Genomic DNA, 24,672 nt, shown 5'->3' with positions numbered 1-24,672 from the left:
ACAGAGCCTGATTAGGAATAGTCAACATGGCTTTGTGTGTGGTAGGTCATGTCTAACCAATCTTAGTTTTTGAGAAGGTTCCCAAGAAGGTCGATGAGGTAAAGATGGTGGATGTTGTCTACATGGACTTTAGCAAGGCTGTTGACAAAGTCCCACATGAGAGGCTGCTCCAGAAGGTTAAGTCACTTGACATTTAGGATGAAGTAGTCAATTGATTCAATGATGGCTTAGCAGGAGAAGCCAGAGAATGATAGTAGATGTTGTCTCTCTGACTGGAGGCCTGTAACTAGTGGTGGGCCTGTTGTTGTTTATCATCAGCAAATTTGCAGATGACACCAAGATTGGGGAAGTAGTGGACAGCAAGGAAGGCTATCAAAGCTTGCAGTGTGACCTTGACCAGCTAGGAAAATGGGCTGAAAAAATGGCAGGTGGAATTTAATGCAGACAGGTGTGAGGTATTGCACTTTGGGAGGACAAACCAGGGTAAGACTCAGTAAATGGCAAGGTTCTGAGGTAGGTGTGCAGTAGAACAGGGATATGGGAATACAGATCCATCATTCCTTGAAAGTGGCATCAGAGAGTCATAAAGACCTTTTGACACAGACCTTCATAAAATAAGGCACTGAGTACAGGAGTTGGGATGTTATGTTGAAGTTGCTAGATAAGCATATGGAGGAATTTAAAATAGAGGGATATGTAGGAGGAAGGGGGTAGATAGTCTTAGGTGAGGTTTAAAGGTCAGCACAACATTGTGGGCTGAAGGGCCTGTATTGTGCTGTACTGTTCTATGATTCAATGCCCTCCATGGAGAGGTGGAATAGTAAAATAGTGTTTGCCCTTGATTCAGTGGGATAGCTGTGTCCCATGACCCTGACAACCACACTGACTGGGTTATGACTCCTGTCTCACTGTAATCTTCTTGCCATAGAGAGACAGGGATAAGATGGCAAGAGAGGCAGACACCTAGCACAAACATGCATATTTTCTGATTTATTTGCATAATAACAGTTCATACAATTAAAAGAGGGAGAAATCAGGTTAGCGATTAATCCTGGTGCGTTCCTCCTCTGGGCTGACGTACCTGACTTGACAAGGGGTCTCCATTGCTCTGAAATGAAAGGAGAAATATAATCCATGAATAAAAACCTTACTCTTTCAATGAAACATTCCCTGTGAGACCAGGTTTATTTCAAAAACAGTTACATTTAATAATACCAGAAACAATCAATGTATTAAAAAAAACTACTTCCACTTTCGTCACCATAAATCATCAAGCCAACATCTCCCAGTCAATTTTGCCATGTCAATTCTCACAGTGTAGTTAACAGGTTCTGGCTATCAGTTGGCTCTGTGGAGGGAAATGGACAGACAATGTTTCGAGTCTCAACTCGAAACGTTGACTGTCTTATTTCCCTCCATAGATGCTGCCTGACCTGCTGAGTTCCTTCAGCACTTTGTGGGTGTTGCTCCAGATTGCAGCATCTCCAGTCTCTCATGTCTATGGAGCAGGATTCTAAAATCCCTTAATCTGCTGTATCTACACAGGTAACAAGTCTCAGGGCAGATAATCCATAACCATCCTGTGCAGTTGCCGCTCACTATAAAGACAGTAAGAAAAATGGGCCGATTTTCCTGCAGGAGCACATCCAGGAGAAATAGTTCTATAATCAGGAAGCAAGCTGGAAATCTAATCTGTAGTTATTAACTGGGTCATTGGTAAATTTACACAATCAACTCATAAGAACATGGAGTCTGGCACCAACTCAGACAAATCTGCTAACCTCTGAAGTCATGAGATGGACATGCAAGGACTTCCCAGTCATATTACTGAAGGACCAAGCACAAAGAAAACCTAAAAAGAGGCTGGCACTCTGAGCTAAACCCCGGCACAAGGTGTCTCCAATGGCCCCTAATCCCTACACAAATACAATACTCAGCCAACAGCAACAAGCAAGGCTGCAAAACAACCAAGCGAGCCAAACTAACCAAACAAAGCCATTTACTGGCAGGATACTCACCAAATTCAGCCTTGAGCTTCTTGTACTCTGCAACAGAGAAAGTCATTAGGGAAAAGTTTGTCAATCTAGTCACGACCGTTAATTCAATGCACATTATGGAGGGGTGGAGGTAACAAAGGGAGGAGGAGAACAAGAGAGAAGGAGGTACAGAATGGGAGAGAGAGAAAATGAGGGGCAAGAGTGGGAGGAGAAAGAGAGCAAGGATTGAGGGAAAGAGGGAAATAAGTAGGAGTGGGAGGTGCAACATGTAGAGGAGAGGTTGCAGTGTGCTGGAGTTTTCATCTCTCTCTCTATCTCCCCCCAAAAACACAAAGCCTCTAAACAAACCATACTACATTGGCTGTTCAACAGCAGAAACCATCACATACCTTCTGATACAGCATCCCTCTCATCAGCTGCAAGACAGAAGTTCAAAAGTTAACAATAAGGCCAGTGAAAACAAAAAGCAAAAAACTTCAAATGTGGTAATTCTGAAATTGCTTTCATCTGTCAGGACGTGCAGGAGTTGGGACATCCTGTTCCAACTATACAAGACGTTACTGAGACCCACTTGGAGTACCGTGTGCAGTTCTAGTCGCCTAGCTATAGGAAGGATGTCATTAAGCTAGAGATGGTGTAGAAAAGATTCACAAGGACATTGCCAGGACTGGAAAGCTTGAGTTTTAAGGAGAGCCTGGATAGGCTGGGGCTGTTTTCCCTGGAGTGTAGGAGGTTGACAGGCAAACTTATAAAAGGTATATAAAATCATAAGTACGTAGATAAAGCGGATGGTCATAGTCTTTTTCCCAGGGTAGCAGAGTCTAAAATTGGACAGCATGCAGAAGGTGTAAGGTGAGAGGGGAAGGATTTAAAAGGGAACCCAAGGGGCAAGTTTTTCCACACAGAGAGCAGTGGGTATATGGAACAAGCTATTATTTCTTCCTATATATGGAATAATAAACATCCCAGACTAAATAAAGTTCACCTTCAGAAGGTTAAAAAGAACAGAGGTCTAGCCTTACCTAATTTTAGATTTTATTACCAGGCAGTCAATATATGAAATCTTACGTTTTGGTTACATTACATTAATCAAGAGGCTCGTCCAGTATGGGTCTCTTCGGAAATTAATTCTGTTAAAAAAATCTCTATTATCTCTTTGCTTGGTTCTTCACTTCCAATATCATTAAATAAACTAACAGATAATTTAGTAGTTAAACATGTTTTAAGGATTTGGTTACAATTTAGAAAATATTTTGGTTTATTGAGTTTTTCTTTGTCCAGTCCCATTTTCTCTAATTTCTTTTTTAAACCTTCTATGACTGATGTAGTTTTTAAAGAGTGGGACAAAATTAGGTATTACTCGTTTTCATGATCTGTTTGTTGGAGGAAACCTTTCTTCATTTGAACAATTGTCTACCAAGTATAATTCACCAAAAACTCATTTTTTTTTAGATATTTACAAATTAGAGATTTTCTTCACTCTCAATTACATTCATTTCCTTTGAGTACTGATAAGAATTTATTAGATGTAATTTTTAATTTTGAACCTTTTGAGAATGGCTCAATAGCTAATATTTATGACAGATTACTAGGAATGAGTAAGGTGCCACTAGATAAAATTAAAAATGCTTGGGAACAAGATTTGCAGATGTCAATTTCTGAGGAAACTTGGAATGAAATTTTCAAGTTGGTTAATACTTCGTCATTATGTGCTCATCATTCTCTCCTTCAATTGACAGTGGTCCATAGAGTTCACTTGTCTAGAGGTAAATTATCCCGTTTTTATTCTGACATATCCCCTTACTGTGACAAATGCAATAACGGAGTGGCTTCCTTAATTCACATGCTTTGGACGTGTCAGAGTCTTAAAAAATATCGGACAGAGGTCTTTCATACTTTTTCTGTACTTTTCAAAATAAATTTTAAACTTAATCCTTTGACTGCACTATTTGGGATTGTTGGAGAAAAAGATATAACTATGAAGGCTTCTGATTTACATATTCTGGCTTTTATTTCTCTTATAGCCAAGAGGGCTGTGTTGCTTAAATGGAAGGAAGTTACTCCGCCTATGCATGCTCAATGGTTACGAGATGTTCTGTCATACTTGAATCTAGAGAAGATTCGCTGTTTAGTTTTTGAACCTAACCTAGACTTTCAAACCCTGTGGGGACCTTTTTTGAATTATTTTCAAAATCTCTGATTTGGGGACTAAAATGCAGATATTGGCTGACACTGTTATGTTTTTAAAAGTTTTTCCTTGTTTTTTCCAGCTAACAGCTTCGGGTTTTGGTAGTGGGAGTAGATTTCTTTTTATAATAAAATATTACAATTTTTTCTTCCTTTATTAACTAACTACTATATGTGATTATTAATTTAGAGTATTGTAATCTAAGTACGATTTAATGCAACTTATTCAGTAGTATTTTTATTCTCTTTCTTGATGCCTGTACTCTGTATTTTTTTCATGGATTCAACAAAAATATTGTAAAGAGAACAAGCTGCCATAGGAAATGGTAGAGGCAGGGACAATTATGACATTTAAAAGACATTTAGACAGGTACCTGGATAGGAAACTGTAACTGTACTGTACAGAACTGTACTGTTCTATGTTCTAAAGGTTTAGAGGGATAATAGACCAAACACAGGCAGATGGTACTAGCTCAGATAGGCACCTTGGTTGGCATGAATGAGTTGAGCCGAAGGGCCTGTTTCTGTGCTGCAAGACTATGACTCTAAAAACAGAAACTGCTGGAATTATTCAGGTCAGATAGCATTTGTGGAGAGCTAAGCAGAGTTAATTTCTCAGTAAAATGACCTTACAGCAGAACGGTCATTGATCTGAAACATTAACTGTGTTTCTCTCTCCACAGATGCTGCTGAACCTGCTGAGTATCTCCAGCAATTTTCTGATTTCACACGAGAGAGAGTATCTACTGAATGTTATACAGTCAGAGACAGCTCCCACACTCTGGGGTCACCAGACTTCAGAGGGGATGCACAATCCCCATCAGACCCCAGCCCAACCACCCCCACAGCCTGGACCAATACCCCTCTCCATCTATCACAGACCCAAACCTCTCCTCATAAAAGCCAGGACCAAAGCCCCCACTCCCAGAACCCAGAGTGAGAAACGCTCCCCAATCCATCCCCAGAGTTGGATCATGACCCATCCTTCCTCTGCACCCAGGAGCGTGAAATTCTCAGACTCCCCACCCAAAGTGGGACTGAGACCAGACCACAGTGGGAGATGTTCTCTGAAGCTTGCTCCTGGTGATAAGGAATTTACTATGCTGACACAATGCTAATTGGTATCAGCTATTTGCACGCAATGTTTCATAAAGACACTTACCAAAAATCTTCTCCTGCCTCTCATGCTCTGTAAGAAAAGACAATGAATTACTAACACCAATTACCCAATAGCCCTCAGTATCTCACACCTAGTTCATGCAGTCCCTGTGCATGAATCGCAAAAGGTTGGTTTGCGGGTGCAACAGGTTATCAAGAAGGCAAATGGAATGTTGCCCTTCATTGCTAAAGGGATTGAATTTAAGAGCAGGAAGGTTATGCTGCAACTGTACAGGGTACTGGTGAGGCCACACCTGGAGTACTACGTGCAGTTCTGGTCTCCTTCCTTGAGAAAAGATATACTGGTTTTGGAGGTGGTTCAGAGGTCGTTCACTGGGTTGATTCCGGGTTAGCCCACGAGGAGAAAGTGAGTCACCTGGGACTATACTCGCTGGAATTCAGAAGAATAAGAGGGGATCTTATAGAAACATAAAATTATGAAAGTGATAGACAAGATAGAGACGGGAAAGTTGTTTCCACTGGTAGGTGAGACTAGAACTAGGGGACATAGCCTCAAGATTCGGGGGAGAAGATTTAGGACGGAAATGAGGAGGAACTGCTTTTCCTAGAGAGTAGTGAGTCTGTGGAATTCTCTGCCCAGGGAAACAGTGAAGGTTACCTCATTAAATATATTTAAGACACAGTTAGATAGATTTTTGCATAGTAAGGGAATTAGAGCCGAGTCCACAGCCAGATCAGCCATGATCTTAATGAATGGCTCGATGGGTCAGTTGGCCTATTCCTGCTCCTATTTCTTATGTTCCCCAGGGATGCCGAGAGCTCAGTGGGCTTTGGTTATTCTCTGGTACTAAGTCACCCAAGTGGTGTCAGGGCTGAGGTAGAGCTCACCAGTGCTGGGCCAATGACAATGAAAGCACCAACTCCTTGGCACTCAGTTCTATGCCAACCGTCCCCATGTTTGGGGTTTCCATCATGATCAGCTCAGGGCTACCATCAAACCTGTTGGGCACCAACATCAGCCAGGGATCCAGGAGACTTGCCTGCTGCCATAACTTCACCCCAGGCTCTTGCTATACCCAGACCTCAAAATTCCACCTATGCTTGGTTTTCTCCCTCAATCCCCTCTCCATAATCCCAGTTTCACCCAAAACTCTTCTACCCATGGCCCAATACATTTGCAGGAAGTAATGGATCGATTGGAGGGGCAGTTAGATTCACTGAGGAGCATGCACAGGAGGCAGAGATAGGAGTTTCACAGAAGTGTTCACACCACAGATTCAGCCAAATAAATGGGTGACTGCCAGGGGAAGGTAGGTATTGTGGGGTTCTCCTGTGGCTGTTCCCCTCTCTAACAAGTATAATGTTCTGAATATGTTAGTGGGGTGTGGGGGGAGGGGAGGGTTGTGGTGTGGGGGAGTGAGGTTGGCGGTGTGGGGGAGTGAGGTTGGCCTCTCAGGGAAAAGCAGGTAGCACCTCGACTGGCTCTGTTATACAGCAAGGAAAGTAAAAGTCTAGGTGAGCAGAAGTGATAGAGTACTCTTACAGTCAGGAGCAAAGATTTCAGTGGCCATTTCTGTGGCTGCAAGTGAGACTCCGGGATGGTGTGCTGCCTCCCTGGTGCCAGGGTCAAGATGTCTCTAGTGGGCACAGGACATTCCGTAAAGGGAGGGTGAGCAGCCAGTGGTCCATATTGGTACCAATGATATAGGCAGGGAGATAAGATCCTGCAGAGGGAGTTAGGCAGAAAGTTATAAACCAGGACCTCTAGGTTTATACTGTCAAGATTACTCTGGTGCCACGTGCTAGTGATGGTAGGAATAGGAGGATAAGGCAAATGAATGCAGGTGAATACAGACAAAAGAGCTGGTGCATGCAGGAGGGCTTCAACTACTTTGACCACTGAGATCTCTTCTGGGACAGAGACAACCTGTACAAAAGGGAAGGGTTGCATCTGAACTGGACGGGGGGCTAATATCCTTGTGGGGATATTTTCTAGTGTTACCCAGGAAGGGTCCAGCCTGGGTATCCATACCACCTCTCCCCAGCAACCCGGCACATACCTGTTCTGATGGCAAGCCTCTCCTCTGCTGTAAAACAGAGAAAGAGCAGACGTAAAACACAGAACCTTTTAGTCCCCAACACACACAGCTTCCCCATTCCTAATATTCAGCAAGTTTCCCACAGTTTATCCATCCTGAACTGTAAGATGAAAGTTACTGCCCCTGACGTTGAGGCAAGATTCAATTGAGTATTTACACACCCAGGGCAGGAACAGTATGAATTAAAAAGAGTAAAGCTCTCTCTACATGGTCCTATCAAACATGCCCAAGACACAGCAGCAAGAGTTTAATACAGAGTAAAGCCCCCTTTACACTCTCCATTCAAACACTTCAAAAGGCAGGGACAGCACCAGTTAGAAGGCACCAGGGCTAGAGTGTATTCCTGATGCAGAGAATAAGATCGTGGTTTGATTTTTACTTGTTTTTTTAAAAATAGTTATTAAAAGAAACAAAAATGCGATATTGTGTAGAAAGGCCAAATGAAAAACATTGGGTTAGGTACAGAGAAGAGCCCTCTGTGCTGTCCTGTCAAGTGTTCCCAGGACAGGTACAGTACAGGGTACTACAGACTAAAAGCTCCCTCTGCACTATCAGTCAAACAGTCCAGAGCAGGGTGAGATACAGTGTAAAGCTCCCTATGCTGTCCATTAGGGACTCCTAGATTCAAGAATCTTCCTGTTCACAATGAGCTTGCATAAAACAACAGTCCAAAGAGCAAAGCCATGAGAACCAGCCCCATTTAATTTGTGACCAATGTTTAAAAGGTTGATTCTGTGGTGAGATGTCAGTCCCAGTGCTTGCAGAGCATTGTGAATATTCTCTTACCAAATTCCTGGCGAAGTTTCTCGAGCTCTGAGCAAACAAAATAAAACAGGAGGCAAAGGAAGATTGTAATGAATAGACTGGGATAAGTTCAAACAACACCATTCATTCAAGAAATTATGCTCAAAAAGTTAAGGGTCATACTTCATTCAGCTAGCAAGCATATATGAAATAAAGGAGGTGGACTTTGGGTGCCAGTGCTCCTGAGGGCACACTGCACTACCAACATCATTCACTCTGCATTACTTTACAGAATAAAATTATTCTGCAGATGTGGTCAATCTGGATCCCTTCATGGCCAGAGAGCAATTTGGGAAGTAAATATTGGGTGCGGTCACGGTTTAATCACTCTTCCAGATGTAAATCATATTTGCCTCATTTACAAAGTGAATTCCTCAGTGAATTCTTCATCTCAAATAGCTAAGACTTGTTCCAATTGAAAATGCATCAGCTTGTTCACTATTGTCACACAACTGTCAATGACCCAGGCCTCTCGTATGTCTCCCACACCCCTTACCCGACTACTAATGACTGTGCCTTCTACTGCCCATGCAGAAACAACCCATGAGCCTCCTCCCACTGCTCTTCATCCCACAAACTTTATTCCTTCCTTCCTCCTGGTTTCCCTTCAGCTGTTAATTTCAACAACTACTGATCCAAGCCCTAGTTCCTCATATACTCTCCCTAAACTCCTCTGGTTAAAACTGCTAGACCAAGGGTTTGTCCACCTCTACTTTGGCTCCTGTCTTGGCATGTTCCTACACTATCAAATGCACCAAGGAACATAATGGACAGCAGCACATGAGCATCAGGCACAGTTCCCTCAAGCCTGCTCCACCAATGTGCATCATAGTTGATCCATATACGCAACTCACCCTTATGCATGCTTTTTGGTATCCAAAAATCCACTGATTCCAGCCTTGAAAATACTCAAGAATTGAGCTTACACAGCTCTAAAGAGAATTCAAATGATTCATGACCCCTGAGGGAAAAAAAATCTTCATCTTGGCCCTAAATGGCCAGCTCCTGTTCTAGACTCCTGAGCCTCTCAGCATCTCTGCCAACCCTACCTACATCTTGCATGTTTGAACTAGACCAGCTCTCATTCTACTTGATCCTGGAATCATTCTAATCATCTCTGGAGAAAAAGCTGAAGCAGGGGTTTTCCAGTCAGGGATCTCTGTTAAAAAAAATTGTAAGAGACAAAGGCTTGCATTATACAGTTACTTTCCTGTCTGTGCAAGATGATCCAAAATGTTAATAACAAATGAGATACTGTAGGAACGTGGCCCCTGCTGTAATTCATCCTGATCCATGATGTCTCTCCCCTCTTGCCTGTCTAGAAGATCAGATCAGTGATGCCTCTGGGGACATTCCCTTCTCCACACCCTACCTCCCTACATAATTCCACAAGTGTTGCTTCTCAAAAAATTCTTCTCACTAGGTTGTGGGATTTCTACCACCCGGACAGGGAGCCCTCAGTAACTTCCTAGGCTTTTCCCACATTTGATAGCATTGACTCTGTCATGTTGGGAAATTAACCGAGCACATGATCCACGTGGAAGTAGTGTAATTGGTTCCTCCGGCAGACAGAACAGTTATGGGAAGTAACTTCAAGTCAAAGTCTGGGTGGGATAAGTGGCAGCAAATGGGACTGTGCCAAAATGGTACAACACAACTGGTGACCAAACTTGCAATTGTGCTCACCTGATCTCGCCATTTGTACTGTTTTCTCTGAAACAGATAATGAAGAAATATTAAAAGGAGGTTGTCAGTGGCCTGAAGTCTCGTGCCCTAAACCCCTTCCAGATTTTCACTCAAGTGGCTCACGAGTACCACCAGCACTAGTGTTGTAGCTTCCCATGGTGGCATGATGAGGCCAGGCAGTTTGTAAGTACATGGGCAAAAGACATAACTTTGGTACTGCAGGCTGCAAATGCAGACTCTCCCCAACACCCCCCTATGGCCACAGAAACATTAGATTAGTTTGTCATCATGCACACTCGGGGCAATGAAATTCCTTATTCACATGAAGCTCACAAAATAAACAGTATACATAGTAATAATAAATAGAACTAGCACAAAGCAGCAGAATGGTGTTTATATACAAAAATATAAATTGAGAATAGAGGAATAAACTCGAGTGGTAGAGCTAAGGAATGTGACCACACCACCTGGGAGGGTGTGTGAAAGAGGCGATTGGTTCTGATAGCAGTGGGGAAGAAGCTGTTCAAGTCTACACATCCAGGCTTTCAAGCTCCTGTTATCTATCCCTTACAAAGAAATATTCACTGCTACTATCCCATCCTCCCTCCATCCTCATTCTCTGCCCCTCACCCCACCCCACCAACCCACTGTCTGCACCACACCGCATCCAAAACATTTTGCCCATCTTACCTTTCTCCTTGCGCAGCCTTTCATACTCTGAAATAGAAGAGAAATCCAGCTGTTAAATGAGTGACCAGCTGCAAGTCACACACCCTCAACTGTTTGGGAAACAAATAAAACTGCAGATGCTGGAGTCCAAGCCAATAAACAGAAATGCTGGAAAAACTGAGTCAAGCAGCATCTGTGGAAAGTGAAAGCAGTAAACGTTTTGGGTCAGAGACCTGTCCTCAGTACAGGGGGAGGGTGGAGGGGGGTCAGTTTTCAAAGCAGAGCCGAGGGTGGGGGGTGCCGGAAGGAGTGAGGTGCAAGACAAGAGTACACGTTGATTGGTTAAGACAGATCAGGTGATAATAGAGCACGTGTATTGACTGTTAGCAAAAACAAACGAGGTGAGAAAGGGGCACAAGCAGGGGACAGGGAAACAATGAGAGCGTAGTTTACTGCAAGTTACAAAACTCAACGTTCATTTCAGAAGGTTACAAAGTCTCCAGACCTGAGTTCTTCCAGCATTTCTGTTTTTACTCTCAATGTTTGCAGGATGTCACACATGAGCTTCTGATCTGGTAATTCCACCAGACATAGAATAAAATAGTGCCATTGCAGGGAGGGCCTGTCACTCAGCATGTCCTCACTGGACATTCAGGAAGGAACATGGTGTCATCATGGGGCTCTGCCACCATTTACCGTATCCCCGACAAAGAAGCACAGCATTATCATAAAGATTCCCATTAATCACCTTGTTCTGCAAACTTTTGCTGTTCATCTGCAAGAGACAAGAATTCCACATTAGCAATTAGGGCCAATGGTAAAGGACAAGCTTTACAGTGTCAGATTATCTTCAAGTACATAACAGCCAGAGAAATTTTTCTTGTCCAATGTGCATGAGGAGATTCCACAAACAGTAGTGTTAGTAATTTTGGTAGAGGGAAAATGTCAAGCAGGACACTGGAAAGAACTCCCCCCACACTTCTTCAGAATAGTGGTCCTGGGACTTTCACATCCTAGGGTGAGAAGATCCAATTCCAAAAGAAGGCAGTTCTGACACCGTGGCACTCCCTCAGTACTCGTCCGCATTTTGTGTTCAATTCTCTGGAGTGGAGACTCAAACCCAACAGCCTCCGGCTCTGTGGCTAGATGACACTTTGGTTCCATAGCCATGGATCTGTCTACCAGTGGTGAGATTTCCAATAGCCTTCTCATCTTTCCCACTCCACCACCATCAGGTGGGGGGGGCGGGGGGCGGGGGGTGGTGGGGTTGGAATTCCCGATTTCTACTTCCTCTGTGTGAAGCACTACCAACCCTCATTTTAAGGTTAGTCCGCCTTGTTTTACCTTCCTCAACTTTTCTCCAACCACATCATTAAATCCTTTCACCTTCCCAAATGGGTCACCCAATAATCTGCAGGATAATCATCTGTGCAACCTGTTCCACCCCAACATCCAGACTGGCTGAATCAAATTAAGGGCAAGGACATGCCACTGGGAAGCAGCAACATCTGGCCTCCACCAGTAACCTGCATTAGGTTTGCAGAACACTGGGACATCATCCAGAGGTTATAAAAATTGCAAGAAATGTAAATCTCCTTCTAACGATTATGGTGATATTTAGTGGAGCAAAGCAATTTACTTCACATTAGTGCTCTGTTCCTTCCCCCAACTTCGTCCGCACCATCACAACTTCCATCTCAGTCCAGCATTCTGACAGCCGTTAGGTTTAATATTACAATCACTTGACCCCTTTACTGATGGTCACTCACCAATTCTATCTCTCAGTGCATCATTCTCTGTAACAGAGAGAAAAAAAAATCAATCAGCAGCTTCATTCTTGCCCAGAACCAGTATCTACTGCTGAATACATTCCCCAAAAACAAGGCCGCATCACTCACTGGCTCAGCTGGTGGTGTCCACAGTGGGTGCAAAAGAATAAGCTTAACCAACTGACATCAATGTCCAGAAGAATCAGAGGGGGTGTGAGGAGATTATTTGCCGCAGTGACTTGCTGTGTTGGGGAATGCACTGCCTGAAATGGTGATAGGAACTTTCAAAGGAGAATTAGATATCTAGTGGAAGAGGAAACATTCACAGGCCACTGGGCAAGAAAAGGGGAGTGGGATTAACTGGAGAGCTTTATTGAAGAGATGACACAGAACAAGGGACTGTATGGTCCCTCCTCTTTAGGTGACTCGCAGCCCAACTGAATTTGGAAGCCATTCCTGGCCTTGAATCCTCTGGGGTCTGGAAGAAAATTCTGCCCCGGGCTTCTTTGCAACACCCTGCTGGTAAAACCTGGGTGAGGACAGGTCTGGCCAGGTTGTACCCACCACTCACCCTTGGACAACCTGCCAACCCACCCTGGCTCAAGTCTCAGTCATGGCTGTTGGGAGGGACACACAGGATCTCTGGTGTCCATGGACAGGAGATACTGCACATGGCGTGGGGTAAGGTGGGGGGCAGGCTAGGTGGGAAACAAAGTGGATGAAGGAGAGCGAGCAAGGAAAGAAGAGCACAAAAGAGGAAGGAGAGCTGGTGCTGAGTCAGGCCACGATGGGAAGAGGGCTTGGGCTCTGTGGAATGGGCATGCCAAGGAACCATGTGAAAGAACATTGCAAAATTTTCCAAAATATTGAGATTGCAGTCCTAGTAAAAGCTGATCAAATCTGGAGTAAGGGAATGGTAAGGTTGGCAGGGGGAGGGATCCAAATCAGAAGCAAGGCAGATGGGAGGCTGGAAGTTGAGATAGAATTCAATGACAGTAAGGTCAGTAGACAAGACAGGCAGCAGCATGGCAGGGAGCAAGGAAAGACCGTTGGATTAAATTACATTTATTTCACTGCAAGAGGTCTGACGGGCAAGGCGGATGAACTCAGGGCATGGATAACTACATGGGACTAGGATATTATAGCCATTACAGAAACATGATTAAGGGAGGAACAGGACTGGCAGCTGAATATCCCAGGGTACGGGTGCTACGGGTGGGACAGAGGTGGAGGAAAGTGAGGAGGGGAGAGCTGCATTTCTGATTAAGGAGAACATCACGGCAGTAGTCCCAAAATGAAATTACTGAGGGATCGTCCAATGAGGCTTTATGGGTGGAGCTGAGAAAGAAGAAGGGGATGATCACATTGTTGGGATTATACTATAGGCCCCCTGATAGTCAACGGGAATTAGAGGAACAAATATGCAGGGAAATTGCAGAAAGTTGCAAGAATAATAGTTGTCATAGCAGGGGATTTTAACTTTCCTAATATAGACTGGGACTGCCATAGTGCTTAGATGGAGTGGAATTTGTTAATTGTGTTCAGGAAAGTTTCCTCAGGCGATATACAGAAAGCCCTACTAGGGAGAGGGCAAAGCTTGACCTACTCTCGGGGAATGGGGCAGAACAAGTGACTGAGGTGTCAGTTGGGGAGCACTTTGGGAGCAGTGACCATAGTTCTGTTAGTTTTAAATTAGTTATGGAAAGGCACAGATCTGGTTCACAAGTGAAAGTTCTAAACTGGGGAAGGTAAATTTTGATGGTATTGAACAGGAACTTGCAAAAGTTGTTTGGAGTAGGTGGTTTGCAGGCAAAAGGATGTCTGGCAACTGGGAGGCTTTTAAAAGTGAGATATCATGAGTTCAAGATCTGCATGTTCCTGTTAGAGTGAAGGGCAAGGCTGGCTGGAGTAGGGAACCTTGGATGACAAACGATATTGATGCTCTTCTCAGGAAAAAGGAGGCATGGTACAGGCAACTGGGATCAAATGAATCCCTGGAAGAGTATAGGGGATGCAGGAGTGTACTCAAGAAGGAAATCAAAAGGGCAAAAAGGGGGCATAGGATAGCTTTGGCAGAGAATCTTAAGGAGAATCCAAGGAGATTTTATGTTAAAGAAAAAAGAGTAACTAGAAAGAGAATAGGGTCCCTCAAAGACCAAAGTGGACATCTTCGTGTGGAGCCGCAGGAGATGGGTGAGGTCCTCAATGAATATTTGATCAGTTTTTACAGTGGAGAAAGACATGAAGACTTCAGAACTTGAGATAGTTAATGGGGATGTCTTGGGGATAGTCCACCTTATAGTAGGGGAGGTACTAGATGTCTTAAAGAGTATGAAGGTAGATAAATCTCCAGGGCCTGATCAGGTATATCCAAGAACACTGTGGAAAGCTAGAGACAAAATTGTGGGAGCCCTGACTGAGATAAATGCACCATCATTAGTGATGGGCGAAGTGCCAGAAGACTGGAAGGTGACTAATGTTGCGTCTTTATTTAAGAAGGGCTGCAAAGAAAAACCTGGTAACTATCTGGGTAAGCAAGTTACTGGAGGGGATTCTGAGGGATAAGGTATGCAAGTATTTGGATTAGGGATAGTCAGCATGGCTTTGTGCATGGGAGATCATGTCTCACAGATTTGAGTTTTTTGAAGAAGTAACCAAGAAAGTCAATGAGGCCAGGGCTGTAGACATAGTCTAAATGCACTTCAGTAAGGCCCTTGATGTTTTTTAAAAATTTTTTCTTAAATGTTTAAATTTTATTTACAGCGTGGTAACAGGACCTTCTGGCCCAACGAGTCCGCGCCGCCCATTTTAAACCCAAATTAACCTACCCGTACGTCTTTGCAATGTGGGAGGAAACCGGAGCACCCGGAGGAAACCCACGCAGACACGGGAGAACGTACAAACTCCTTACAGACAGCGATGGGAATCGAACCCCGATCGCTGGCGCTGTAGTAGCGTTGCACTAACCGCTACGCTACCATGCCGCATGGTAGGCTGCTATAAGAAGTTCGATCGCATGGGATCCAGTGAGAGCGAGCTCATTAGATACACAATTGGTTTGATGGTAGGAAGCAGAGGGTGATGGAGGAAGGTTGTTTCTCAGACTGGAAGCCCATGACTAGTGGTGTTCCCCAGGGGACAGTGCACATTGCTATTTGTCATCTATAACAATGAATTGGATAAGAATGTGCAAGGCACAGTTAGTAAGTTTGCAGATGACATTAAAATAGGTGTTGTTGTTGCCACTGAAGATGGTTCTCAGGATTTACAGCGGGATCTTGGTCAGCTGGGGAAGTGGACCGAGGAATGGCAAATTTGGATAAGTGCGAGATGTTGCACTTTCGGAGGACAAATCAAGGTAGGACATTCACAGTGAGTGTTGTGGAACAGAGGAATCTAGGAGTACAAGTACATGGTTCCCTGCAAGTGACATTACAGGTAGACAGAGTGGTGAAGGAGACTTTTTGTACACAGGCCTTCATCAGTCAGGGCATTGAGTATAGAAGTTGGGATGTTATCTTGCAGTGGTACAAGACGTTGGGGATATTGCATTTGGAATATTGTAATCAGTTTTGGTCATCCTGCTACTAGAAAGATGCCACTAAGCTGGAAAGAGTACAGAGGAGATTTATGAGAATGTTACCAAGACTCAAGGGACTGAATTATGGAGAGGTTGAGCAGGTTGGGATTTTTTTCATTGGGACTGTAGGAGACTGAGGGGTGATCTTATTAGGGGCATACAAAATCATGAGGGGCATAGATAGGGTCAATGGGCACGTCTTTTTTCCAGGATTAGGGAATGAAGAACTAGAGGGCACAGGTTTGGGAGATTTAGTAAGTACTTGAGCAGCAACTTTTCCCACCTACAGGGTGATCAGTATAAGGAATGAACTGCCAGAGAAAGTGGATAAGGCAGGTACACTAGCAACACTAAAAGAAAGTTGGACAGGTACATGGATAGGAAAAATCTAGAGGGATATGGACCAAATGCAGGCAAATGGGTCTAGCTTAGATGGGAATCTTTTGTCGGCATAGACCACTTGGGCCAAAGGGCCTGTTTCTGCGCTGTATGACTCTAAGTATCACTTACCTAGAGCACCTGCAGATTTCTTCACAGCTGCAAGAAAAAAAATCACAAACTCATCAGAATAGGAAACACACTGAACTGAAAAGAACTGAACTAAGCAGTCTGCCATCCCACGCTTACCATTTGCCTGTGGCGAGCAGGCCACCCCGTATTCAAACAATGCATCCAATATTCCAAGTACCTCCTGCATTATTAGGGGATGTGATATTACTCTGTCCGGATATTACTCACCGGCAATGCGCTCCATCATTTTGCGATGGTAGAAGTAAGCCAAACCAAGTGCTGCAAACACCAAGACCACCAGGATCCAGAACGCCACCAGCCAGCCCGAGGGGTGAGGGAAGAAGCTATCTGCAGGGGTAGGAGACAGCATCAAGAACTCTCACTGCCTCCCTCCTCACTCAGTCTGGTTGACTCCATTCTCTTTGCCCCCCCTCTCCAACTCCCCCACTCTGTGCTCTCCCACTCCTGCCCAACCCCAGTCCACTCCTCCCCTTTACCTTTCCTCCTCCTCCTCTTGGTTCAGTCTTCACCTCATAACCCCAGTCCCTCTGCCCCAACCATGACCCTAACCCAATCCCCCACCCATCCTGTTTACTCCTACCATCCTAATCCGCTGTTGCCTCTGCTCTCTCCCCAGTCTTTCCCTTGCTTTTCCCCACTCTCCATCGATCTTCCTGCCCACTGCAACAACAACCTCTCCACTGCATCTTTGATCTAGCCTCTCTGTTAATTTGGCCTACCACCCCCCGCCCTCACAACAGCTCTTTATCTGGGATAAGATGGAGCACCACTTAGCTGGCAGATCTCACATCGACTTTACAGCTTGTGTAATCACATTATTGAACTTTCCCCCAAACTTCTGCGTGTTTTGGAAAGACTGACAGACCTGAGATATGGATGCCAGCTTGCATAGACTCATTCAGGGCCACGTTGAAAACCCGACAGGAGTAGGTGTTCATGGAGTCCTGGGAGACCTCAATGGTGCTCTGAACTTTAAACAATTGCCGGGAATCCTTATGGTGTGTGGTTTTTGGCTTCACCATCACATTGACTCCATTCCCATCCATCCACTGGACAAGCGGTTTTGGGAACCATCCCTCCGATCTACAACCCAGGCTGATGCCGTTTCTCGTATAGCCCATCATCTCAATCCAAGGTTGGTTCCCTGTGCCTGCAACAACAGCAACATTACACATGGTAGGAGGCCAGAAGGTACTTCGTGGCCTACTGCACCCCTCAGTCAAATTAGGGCTGGCCTGCATTTTCAAACACTTTATCCACACCCACCCTTGAAGGGGCCATCACCATCCTTGCAGGAAGATCCCACTCGGGGGAGAAGCAGGAATCCTCACTTCAAAAATATTCAGTATGAACCACCGAGGTTTTCAAATCCTCATTTGAACCAATCAGGCATGTTAAAAAAATTTTAAATAGGAGTGCACTATTTGGTCCTCAGCAATGCTCTGCCTTTCATTGAGATCCTATGTCTTAGCACTTTCCTGCCCAATCACCATAATCCTCAATTCTGGCTGTAGTACTCCCTAACTGTGCTCCATAATTAGCTGTACCTTTGGTCAAGCTGTTTCAATAGTTACAACACTAGCATCAGCCCATTAAGTGTTAATCCTGTTCGGAATTTATGATGAAAGTACATTCTGTTCACAAAAAGCAAGGCAAATTGAATTCGGCTAATTACTACTGACACGGAATCATCAGCAAAGCGATGGAAGGCACCATCAACAGCTCTATCAAGTAGCACTCACTCACCAATAACCTGCTCACTAATGCCCAGTTTGGTTTTCACCAGGACCACTTAGCTCCATAAAAGCCTGAAAGCACATACCACCTGGCTCAAGGACAGCATCTATCCTGCTGTTATAAGACTATTGAATAGTTCCCTAGTATGATAAGATGGACTCTTGACCTCATCATTTACCTTGTTATGACCTTGCACCTTGTTATCTATCTGCACTGCACTTTCTCTGTAACTGTAACACTTTACTCAGCATTTTGTATTGTTTTCCCTTGTACTACCTCAATGCACTGAGTAATGAATTGATCTGTATGAACGGTATGCAAGACAAGTTTTTCACTGTAGTTTGGTACATATGACAATAATAAACCAATTCCAATTCACTGCAGCCTTGATCCAAATCTACACTGAAGAGCTGAATTCCAGAGACGAGGTAAGAGTGACTGTCCCTGTCCAAGGCAGCTTTTGACTGTGTGCTATCAAGGTGCCCCGATGAAAATGAAATCAATGGGCATCAAAGGGAAAAACTCCACTGGTTGGACTCACACCTCAAAGGAAGATCGCTGTGGTTGTCAATCATTCCAGCCCCAGACAACTGCAGGACCTGTTTGGGACAGTGTCCAGGACCCACCTATCTTTAGCTGTTTGGCCTTCCCTCCATCAGAAGGTCAGAGTAACGTTCCTAAGTGACTGCACCAATGTTCAATTCCAATCTAAACTCCTAAAGTAAAGCAGCTCATGCCTGTGTGCAACAAGAACTAGGCAACACTCAGGCATGGGCTGACGAATGGCAAGTAACATTCACATCACAGAAGTGCCAGGCAATGAAAAGCAAAAGTTAAATTATCACACTTGACTTCAACGGCATTACCATCACCAAATCCCTCACTATCAATATTCTGGGATCACCATAGACCAGAAATTTAACGGACCAACCATGTATATGTGAATTTAAGTGTGGATCAGAGGCTGGGTATCCTAAAGTGAGTGACTCACCTCCTGATGCCACAAAGGTTTTCTACCATCTACAAGGCAAGTCCGGAGCAGGGAAGAAATATACTCCACTTGATTCGCACCCCAACAACCACCCTAAACAACTCCCTCCATCATTGGTATGCTCAGCAGTTACATCTACCAAACCGGAGGCCTCTGTCACCAAGGAGGACAAGGCAGTAGGTGCATGGGAACACCACCACCTCACGTTCTCCTCCAAGTCACACCCTCCTGAGATGGAAATATATTGCTGTTGCTTCATCATCGTTGTGTCTAAATCCTAAACGTCCCACCCAACAGCACTGTGGGAGAACGTGCACCAGAAGGTATCTGGTTTGAGAAGGTATCTCACCTCCACCTTCTCAAGGGCAATTACAAATGGGCAATAAATGCAAGTTTTACTAGTGATGCCCAGATCCCAAAAATGAATTTTTAAAAAAGTGCCCAACACCATTGAACTCAGTTTCAATAAACTCAGGCTCTCAATGTTCTCAGTCCAAGTTAAACACGGTGTTCTCTCAAATGCAACAAAAGCTGGAAACAAGTTCACTTGGTGTGTTAAAGGCCCCAAGTTTCTGCCCTTTTCTGAAGTACGCTACCCCGTGCTCCCCACCTTCCCTGTAGGAAACTTGCTCAAGGTAGGCTGAACCTGCACAGAGATAGGGAAATATCATGCATGCCAGGTGTCCATCATTTTTAAACAATGCCCGAAGTCAGTCTCTCAGCATGTGCACTGAGTGTCCCACACAGAATTATCAGCAGCCCTTATCCTGAGACTTTACAGCCTGGGGAAGCAGCGACTTGGCACCTGTACCATCCATTCAGCCTGTTCTTCCACTGCTTTAGCCAACGGTCATCTCTCAAAGGAGAAACTCAGCAGTTGGAGTGACAAGTACTGCAGTGTCAAAATGACCACCCACCTGTTACTTTCAAGGTCATCTTGATCTCGTTTTGGGCAAGTTGGGACGCTACAAAGCACTTATACTGTCCATCGTCGGTCACCCGCACATCCTTCAGCTTGAGGGAGAGGTTGCCCTTTGGGATCAGGTCAGGGAACAGCTGGGTCCTGCCCTGGTAGGCAGGAGCTTGCTGAGTCAGGTCATCTGCTCCCCCCTTGTACACGTGGACAGGTGACGTGTAGGACAGTGCTACATTGATCCAGCGCAACTCCATGTTGTTTGGGAGGCGGCCTGGCACTAGCTGGCAATCCAGGATGACATCCTTCCCAACAAAAGCCACAATGGGCTTTAGTGGAGCTGTAACCACAAATTCATCTGAGGCACCTAGAGTAACATGAAGGAGAGAGAAAAATCAGATCTACTGCTTGGGAAAACAGCATCAAATATAACAGGGAGAGCACAGTCGAGAGAGGAGAGTGAATGAGCAAGCCAGTGAGTGGAGGAGACAGAGGGAAGGAGGAGGAGAGGGTGAGAAGGTCGAATGAGAGAGAAAGGGATATACAGAGGGAAAGATACAGATAGAGAATGATGGTGTCTCTCACCTGCCAGACTGGAATTAATCCCGAGGAGGATCAGGATCAGTGCCCAGGCCTCCATCTGCTCACTGAATGGCTGAAGCCTATTCTGGAGATTCTGAAAGAAAGTTGATACAAATATAGATATACTTATTGTGACGTACTAGGAGGGCATCTGGCCCACGTCCACGCTGGGTCCGCGCACAGGAATCCCATTAGTTCACTAATTCCTGTTTTATTTCCCTGTTGCTCCTTATTCTTTCCCATATGCCCAGTTACTCCCCCTTTTGATTATTTTTAATCACTTACCTACACTAGGGATAACTTACAGCAACCCAGTAACCGAGCAACACATCTTTGGGATGTGGGAGGAAATATATATATATATAGTCACAGGAGAACATGCAAACTCCACAGAGAGCACCTCGGATCAGAAACAAACCCGAGTCCCTAGAACTGCGGCACCCGCCTTTCACAAAGCGGGCCATTCTGCCTCTCTCTGCCCGTGCGCCTAGTCCTCCTTAGCCTCCATCCACACCATCCATCTCCCCCATTACAATCACTTCTATTCCTCTCTCCGTCGTGTGTTTATGAAATCCAATCCTACTGTTCACCTGCACATTCCCAGTGGGAATGAGTTCCACATTTTCCCCACCTGGAGGCCAGAGGGGTTAGTCCCAAATCACCCAATGGATTTAGCAGTGTTATCTGCAGGTGTTTGGTTGTTGGCCAGTCATGCTGAAGAAGACGTGACTGTCTTACATTTGAGCTTGTCTGCATATGGAGTCGTAGAATAATACAACATAGAAACAGGCCCTTCGGCCCAATTCGTCCATGCCAGCTATTGTGCCCAACAGGTTAGGCCCGTGAGTCGGTTCTGCTCTCTGCTCAACATAGGGGACATCTTTGCCTCGCAAACCCCTGAAACATCTCGAAATACCTAATCAGATCATCCTCCAGAGTACCTCAGGGCCGCAAATACAGCATAGTGGTCACCGATATAACATGGGTGCCCAGATCCTTAAGAGGGAATGGGGCGAGGGAACGGCTCCAGTGTTCCAAGGGAAGGACTGGGCAGGTCCTGGGGAGCACCGATCGTGAACAGCCCGAACCACCCAGTCTGACCCTCGCCCTTCCTGAACCCAGGCCCGGGTCGGGTCGGGTCGGGGCAGAGCGGAGCGCATTCGGCGCCCGCCCTCAGCGGTCGGGGTGCGACCTGTCTCTCTCCCCGAAATGAACCCACCGGCCGCAGGGAGCACAAACTGTGGGAAACTCACCGAATCCCGACAGAATTATCGGCGGCGGCCTCACAAATCCACCGGCCGCTGCAAACGAGAAACGTTCAGTGTACTTTCACTTTGCAACTCACGTCACATCCGACCCAAAACCAAGCTCAACTCAGACCTTGGTGAGGGGCTCCTCGGCCCTGCAGCAGAGTTAACCCCCGAGTAGTTTGATTTACGTCCTCTCATCTGTCACCCCCACCGTATTCAGCAGCGGGGAAATAACCGAACATCCCTTCAATGACCCTGCCCCAGTCCCAGCCCCAGCCCCAGACAGGACCTCCTCTATCAGGAAGTGAACTACTTATCAGCTACTAACTGCAACCTCACCCTTCCTTCTCACTGCTTTACACCGGCAACCTCCCCTCTACACTCTGTCCTGATTCAAGGTCTCGACCCGAAACATCGACCACCCCGTTGCCTCCACAGATGCTGCCTGCTCCGCTGAGTTCCTCCGGCAGCTTTTCACTTTACATTCCAACATCTGCAGTCTCTCGAACTATTTATGTTGTTTTTAACCACCTCTCCGTACATTAAATTAGAACAGCCTGAATTTATACAGCACTATTCAACATCCCAAAACATCCCAGGGTCAGCAGAGACATCGATCCCTTCCCCAACAACCATCCAGAAACTACACACATGTTGTCCCAAAGATACTTGTGCCTCCACTAACCAAAAGCCTGTGAGTGAGCTCCTGCCACCCAAAACAAAACTTGCCCTGAACTGTTGCATCATCCTACAAAGGATACATCAGGGCAGCTGTTCAAAAGCTTGCCCAGACAGCTTAAGGAGCTCTTAAGAGATGAGAGAAAAAAATCAGGAATTATGAAATTCCAGAGTTCAGGGCCCATTCAGCTGAAGCCAAGGCCACCGATGAAATTACAGATTGAAATTGAAAAATGCAGAGGTCTTGGAGGGTTGTACTGTTGGAGGGGGTTATAGAGATAGGGGGTGGAGGGGCTCATGGGAGGTTACAGCAATGGGCAGCGGTGGAGGGGCTGGAGTGGCTATGGAGATGGGGAGGCAACGGGGACAGGTTACGTGATAGGTGTAGGGGCTGAGGGGTTGCTATGCAGATCGAGGAGTTATAGGGGCTGGAAGCAGGTTATGGAGTAGGAAGAGGTGTGAGATGGAGGGTTACAGAGATAGGGAGTGTGTAGAGACCAGACAAGTGCTACAGAGATAGAGAGGGATGTAGAGCTTGAGAAGGATGCAGAGATGTGGAAGGATGTTGGGGCTGGAGGGAGTTGTAGGGATTGGGAGAAGTGTTTGGGCTGGAGTGGGTGCAGAAATAGGGAGCTGTGTAATGGCAAGAGGCAGGTTACAGAACAGGGATAGAGGGAAACCATGGAGATTTCTGAAAACAAGGACAAGAATTTGAAAATCAAGGCCTTGCTTATACAGGTGCCCCTGTGGGTCAGCAAGCTGACGGGTGATGTGTGAATTACTTGCATTCCTTTGGAGAGGCTGGCCTTCGAGGAAAGCATTAGATTGGGCAAGGCTGGAGGTGTTAAAGGCTTTATGAGGGGTTCTGAGGCCAATAAGCTGTCTGGAGTTTAGCAATCCCTGTTCAGCTGTGAAGTAAACAAATTGTTGAGTGGATTGAAACAACTTCATAGAACATCCCTATTCAGTTTTCCTTTCACTGATCACTTTAACACACTCTATGATCTTACACACTCTTCCAATGAAGCTCAACACAACCTCAAGGAACAGCATCTCATATTACAGCTTTCAGAACAACGAATTAAGCAAGATCTGCAGACCTAAAAGGGAAAGGGTCTTGGTGGAAAGTTATTGTGAGATTGCAGGGAAAGAAAAGGGGAAATCGGAATGATTGGTAAAGAGCCGTCAGGGGATCAATGGGCCTTATAGTAAAGATCCTATGCTTCCATAATTGTAATCAAAGGACAAAAATTATTGCTGCATCTCTTTCAGTTGCTGGTGAAGACTCTGCTGCTGCTGTTTGCTATTCCATTAGACCCCCTTGTTTTCAGTTGGCCCAGGACTACCCCCTTTCACTTTGCATGTTTGGTCCATGAATCTTTCCTGCCTTCTACCCAGTCACAGGCCTGTCCTCGTCCTCTCCCTGCTCCGGAATTGGAAGCTGAGTTATTTGCAAGAGTAGAAACGACATCAGTTGAAGGTTCTATCACATCACGTTTATCTAAATGTGGTCTGTATGCAGCCTGCTTTTGAGGAAAAGTACAGGTCTGCAGATTGAAATAAACAACTTATACATTGCAAAAAGATGTCTGGCAAAAATTTTCTGATCCTTTAATCCATTGTGAGCTTTCTCTCTGTCGCTGTCTCTCTCTCCCTCTCTCTCCATCTCTGTCTGTCTGTCTCTCTTCCCATTTCTGTCTCTCTGTCTCGCTTTATCACCCTGTCTGTCTGTCTGTTTGTCTGTCTGTCTATCTATCTGTTAGCCCAGCTTTGGATACGATCAAAACTTGGATCATTTTGTGCGTTTTCATGGAAGCTTGTGACCAAATTTTGAGCTTAGCAATGGATTTCGCTTTTGACCTTACAGAGAGTTACCCACAAAGATCCAGCCATCTCTGTAGCAAAGACTTCCCTTTTCCTGACATCAATGCCTGACAGAAATTAATTCTAGATCTCAGTCACCTAGCAACAGTGATGTCATCTAGCGGGCCGAGCAACCAATTACATTTAGAACATAAGAACACAAGCTGCTACTGACCACTTGGCCCTCTGAGGCTGTCCTACCATTTAAGGTGTGGCT

The 24,672-nt window shown here is 45.2% G+C and overlaps 1 protein-coding gene across 1 annotated transcript in view; it reads right to left on the bottom strand.

Moving 5' to 3' along the window:
• The window catches only part of LOC127585921 (butyrophilin subfamily 2 member A2-like), a 28,464-nt gene extending 6,260 nt beyond the window's left edge, over positions 1–22,204 (bottom strand). The window contains exons 1-16 of the mRNA XM_052043670.1: positions 21,918–22,204; positions 20,668–20,758; positions 20,087–20,449; positions 17,307–17,591; positions 16,649–16,768; positions 16,421–16,447; positions 12,331–12,357; positions 11,310–11,336; positions 10,583–10,609; positions 9,893–9,919; positions 8,189–8,215; positions 7,364–7,390; positions 5,347–5,373; positions 2,387–2,413; positions 2,019–2,045; positions 1,082–1,108 (exon numbers count right to left, since the gene is read on the bottom strand). Coding sequence (XP_051899630.1) covers positions 1,082–1,108; positions 2,019–2,045; positions 2,387–2,413; positions 5,347–5,373; positions 7,364–7,390; positions 8,189–8,215; positions 9,893–9,919; positions 10,583–10,609; positions 11,310–11,336; positions 12,331–12,357; positions 16,421–16,447; positions 16,649–16,768; positions 17,307–17,591; positions 20,087–20,449; positions 20,668–20,722 — 1,120 coding nt within the window. The 5' untranslated portion in view covers positions 20,723–20,758; positions 21,918–22,204. The remainder of the gene's footprint in view (positions 1–1,081; positions 1,109–2,018; positions 2,046–2,386; positions 2,414–5,346; positions 5,374–7,363; positions 7,391–8,188; positions 8,216–9,892; positions 9,920–10,582; positions 10,610–11,309; positions 11,337–12,330; positions 12,358–16,420; positions 16,448–16,648; positions 16,769–17,306; positions 17,592–20,086; positions 20,450–20,667; positions 20,759–21,917) is intronic.
• Between the last annotated feature and the right edge of the window lie 2,468 nt (positions 22,205–24,672).

The sequence above is a fragment of the Pristis pectinata genome, chromosome 34, assembly GCF_009764475.1.
Source record: "Pristis pectinata isolate sPriPec2 chromosome 34, sPriPec2.1.pri, whole genome shotgun sequence".
NCBI lineage: Eukaryota > Metazoa > Chordata > Chondrichthyes > Rhinopristiformes > Pristidae > Pristis > Pristis pectinata.
The sequence above is the reverse complement of the archived record's forward strand: the minus strand, read 5'-3'. Positions and strand labels throughout refer to the sequence as shown.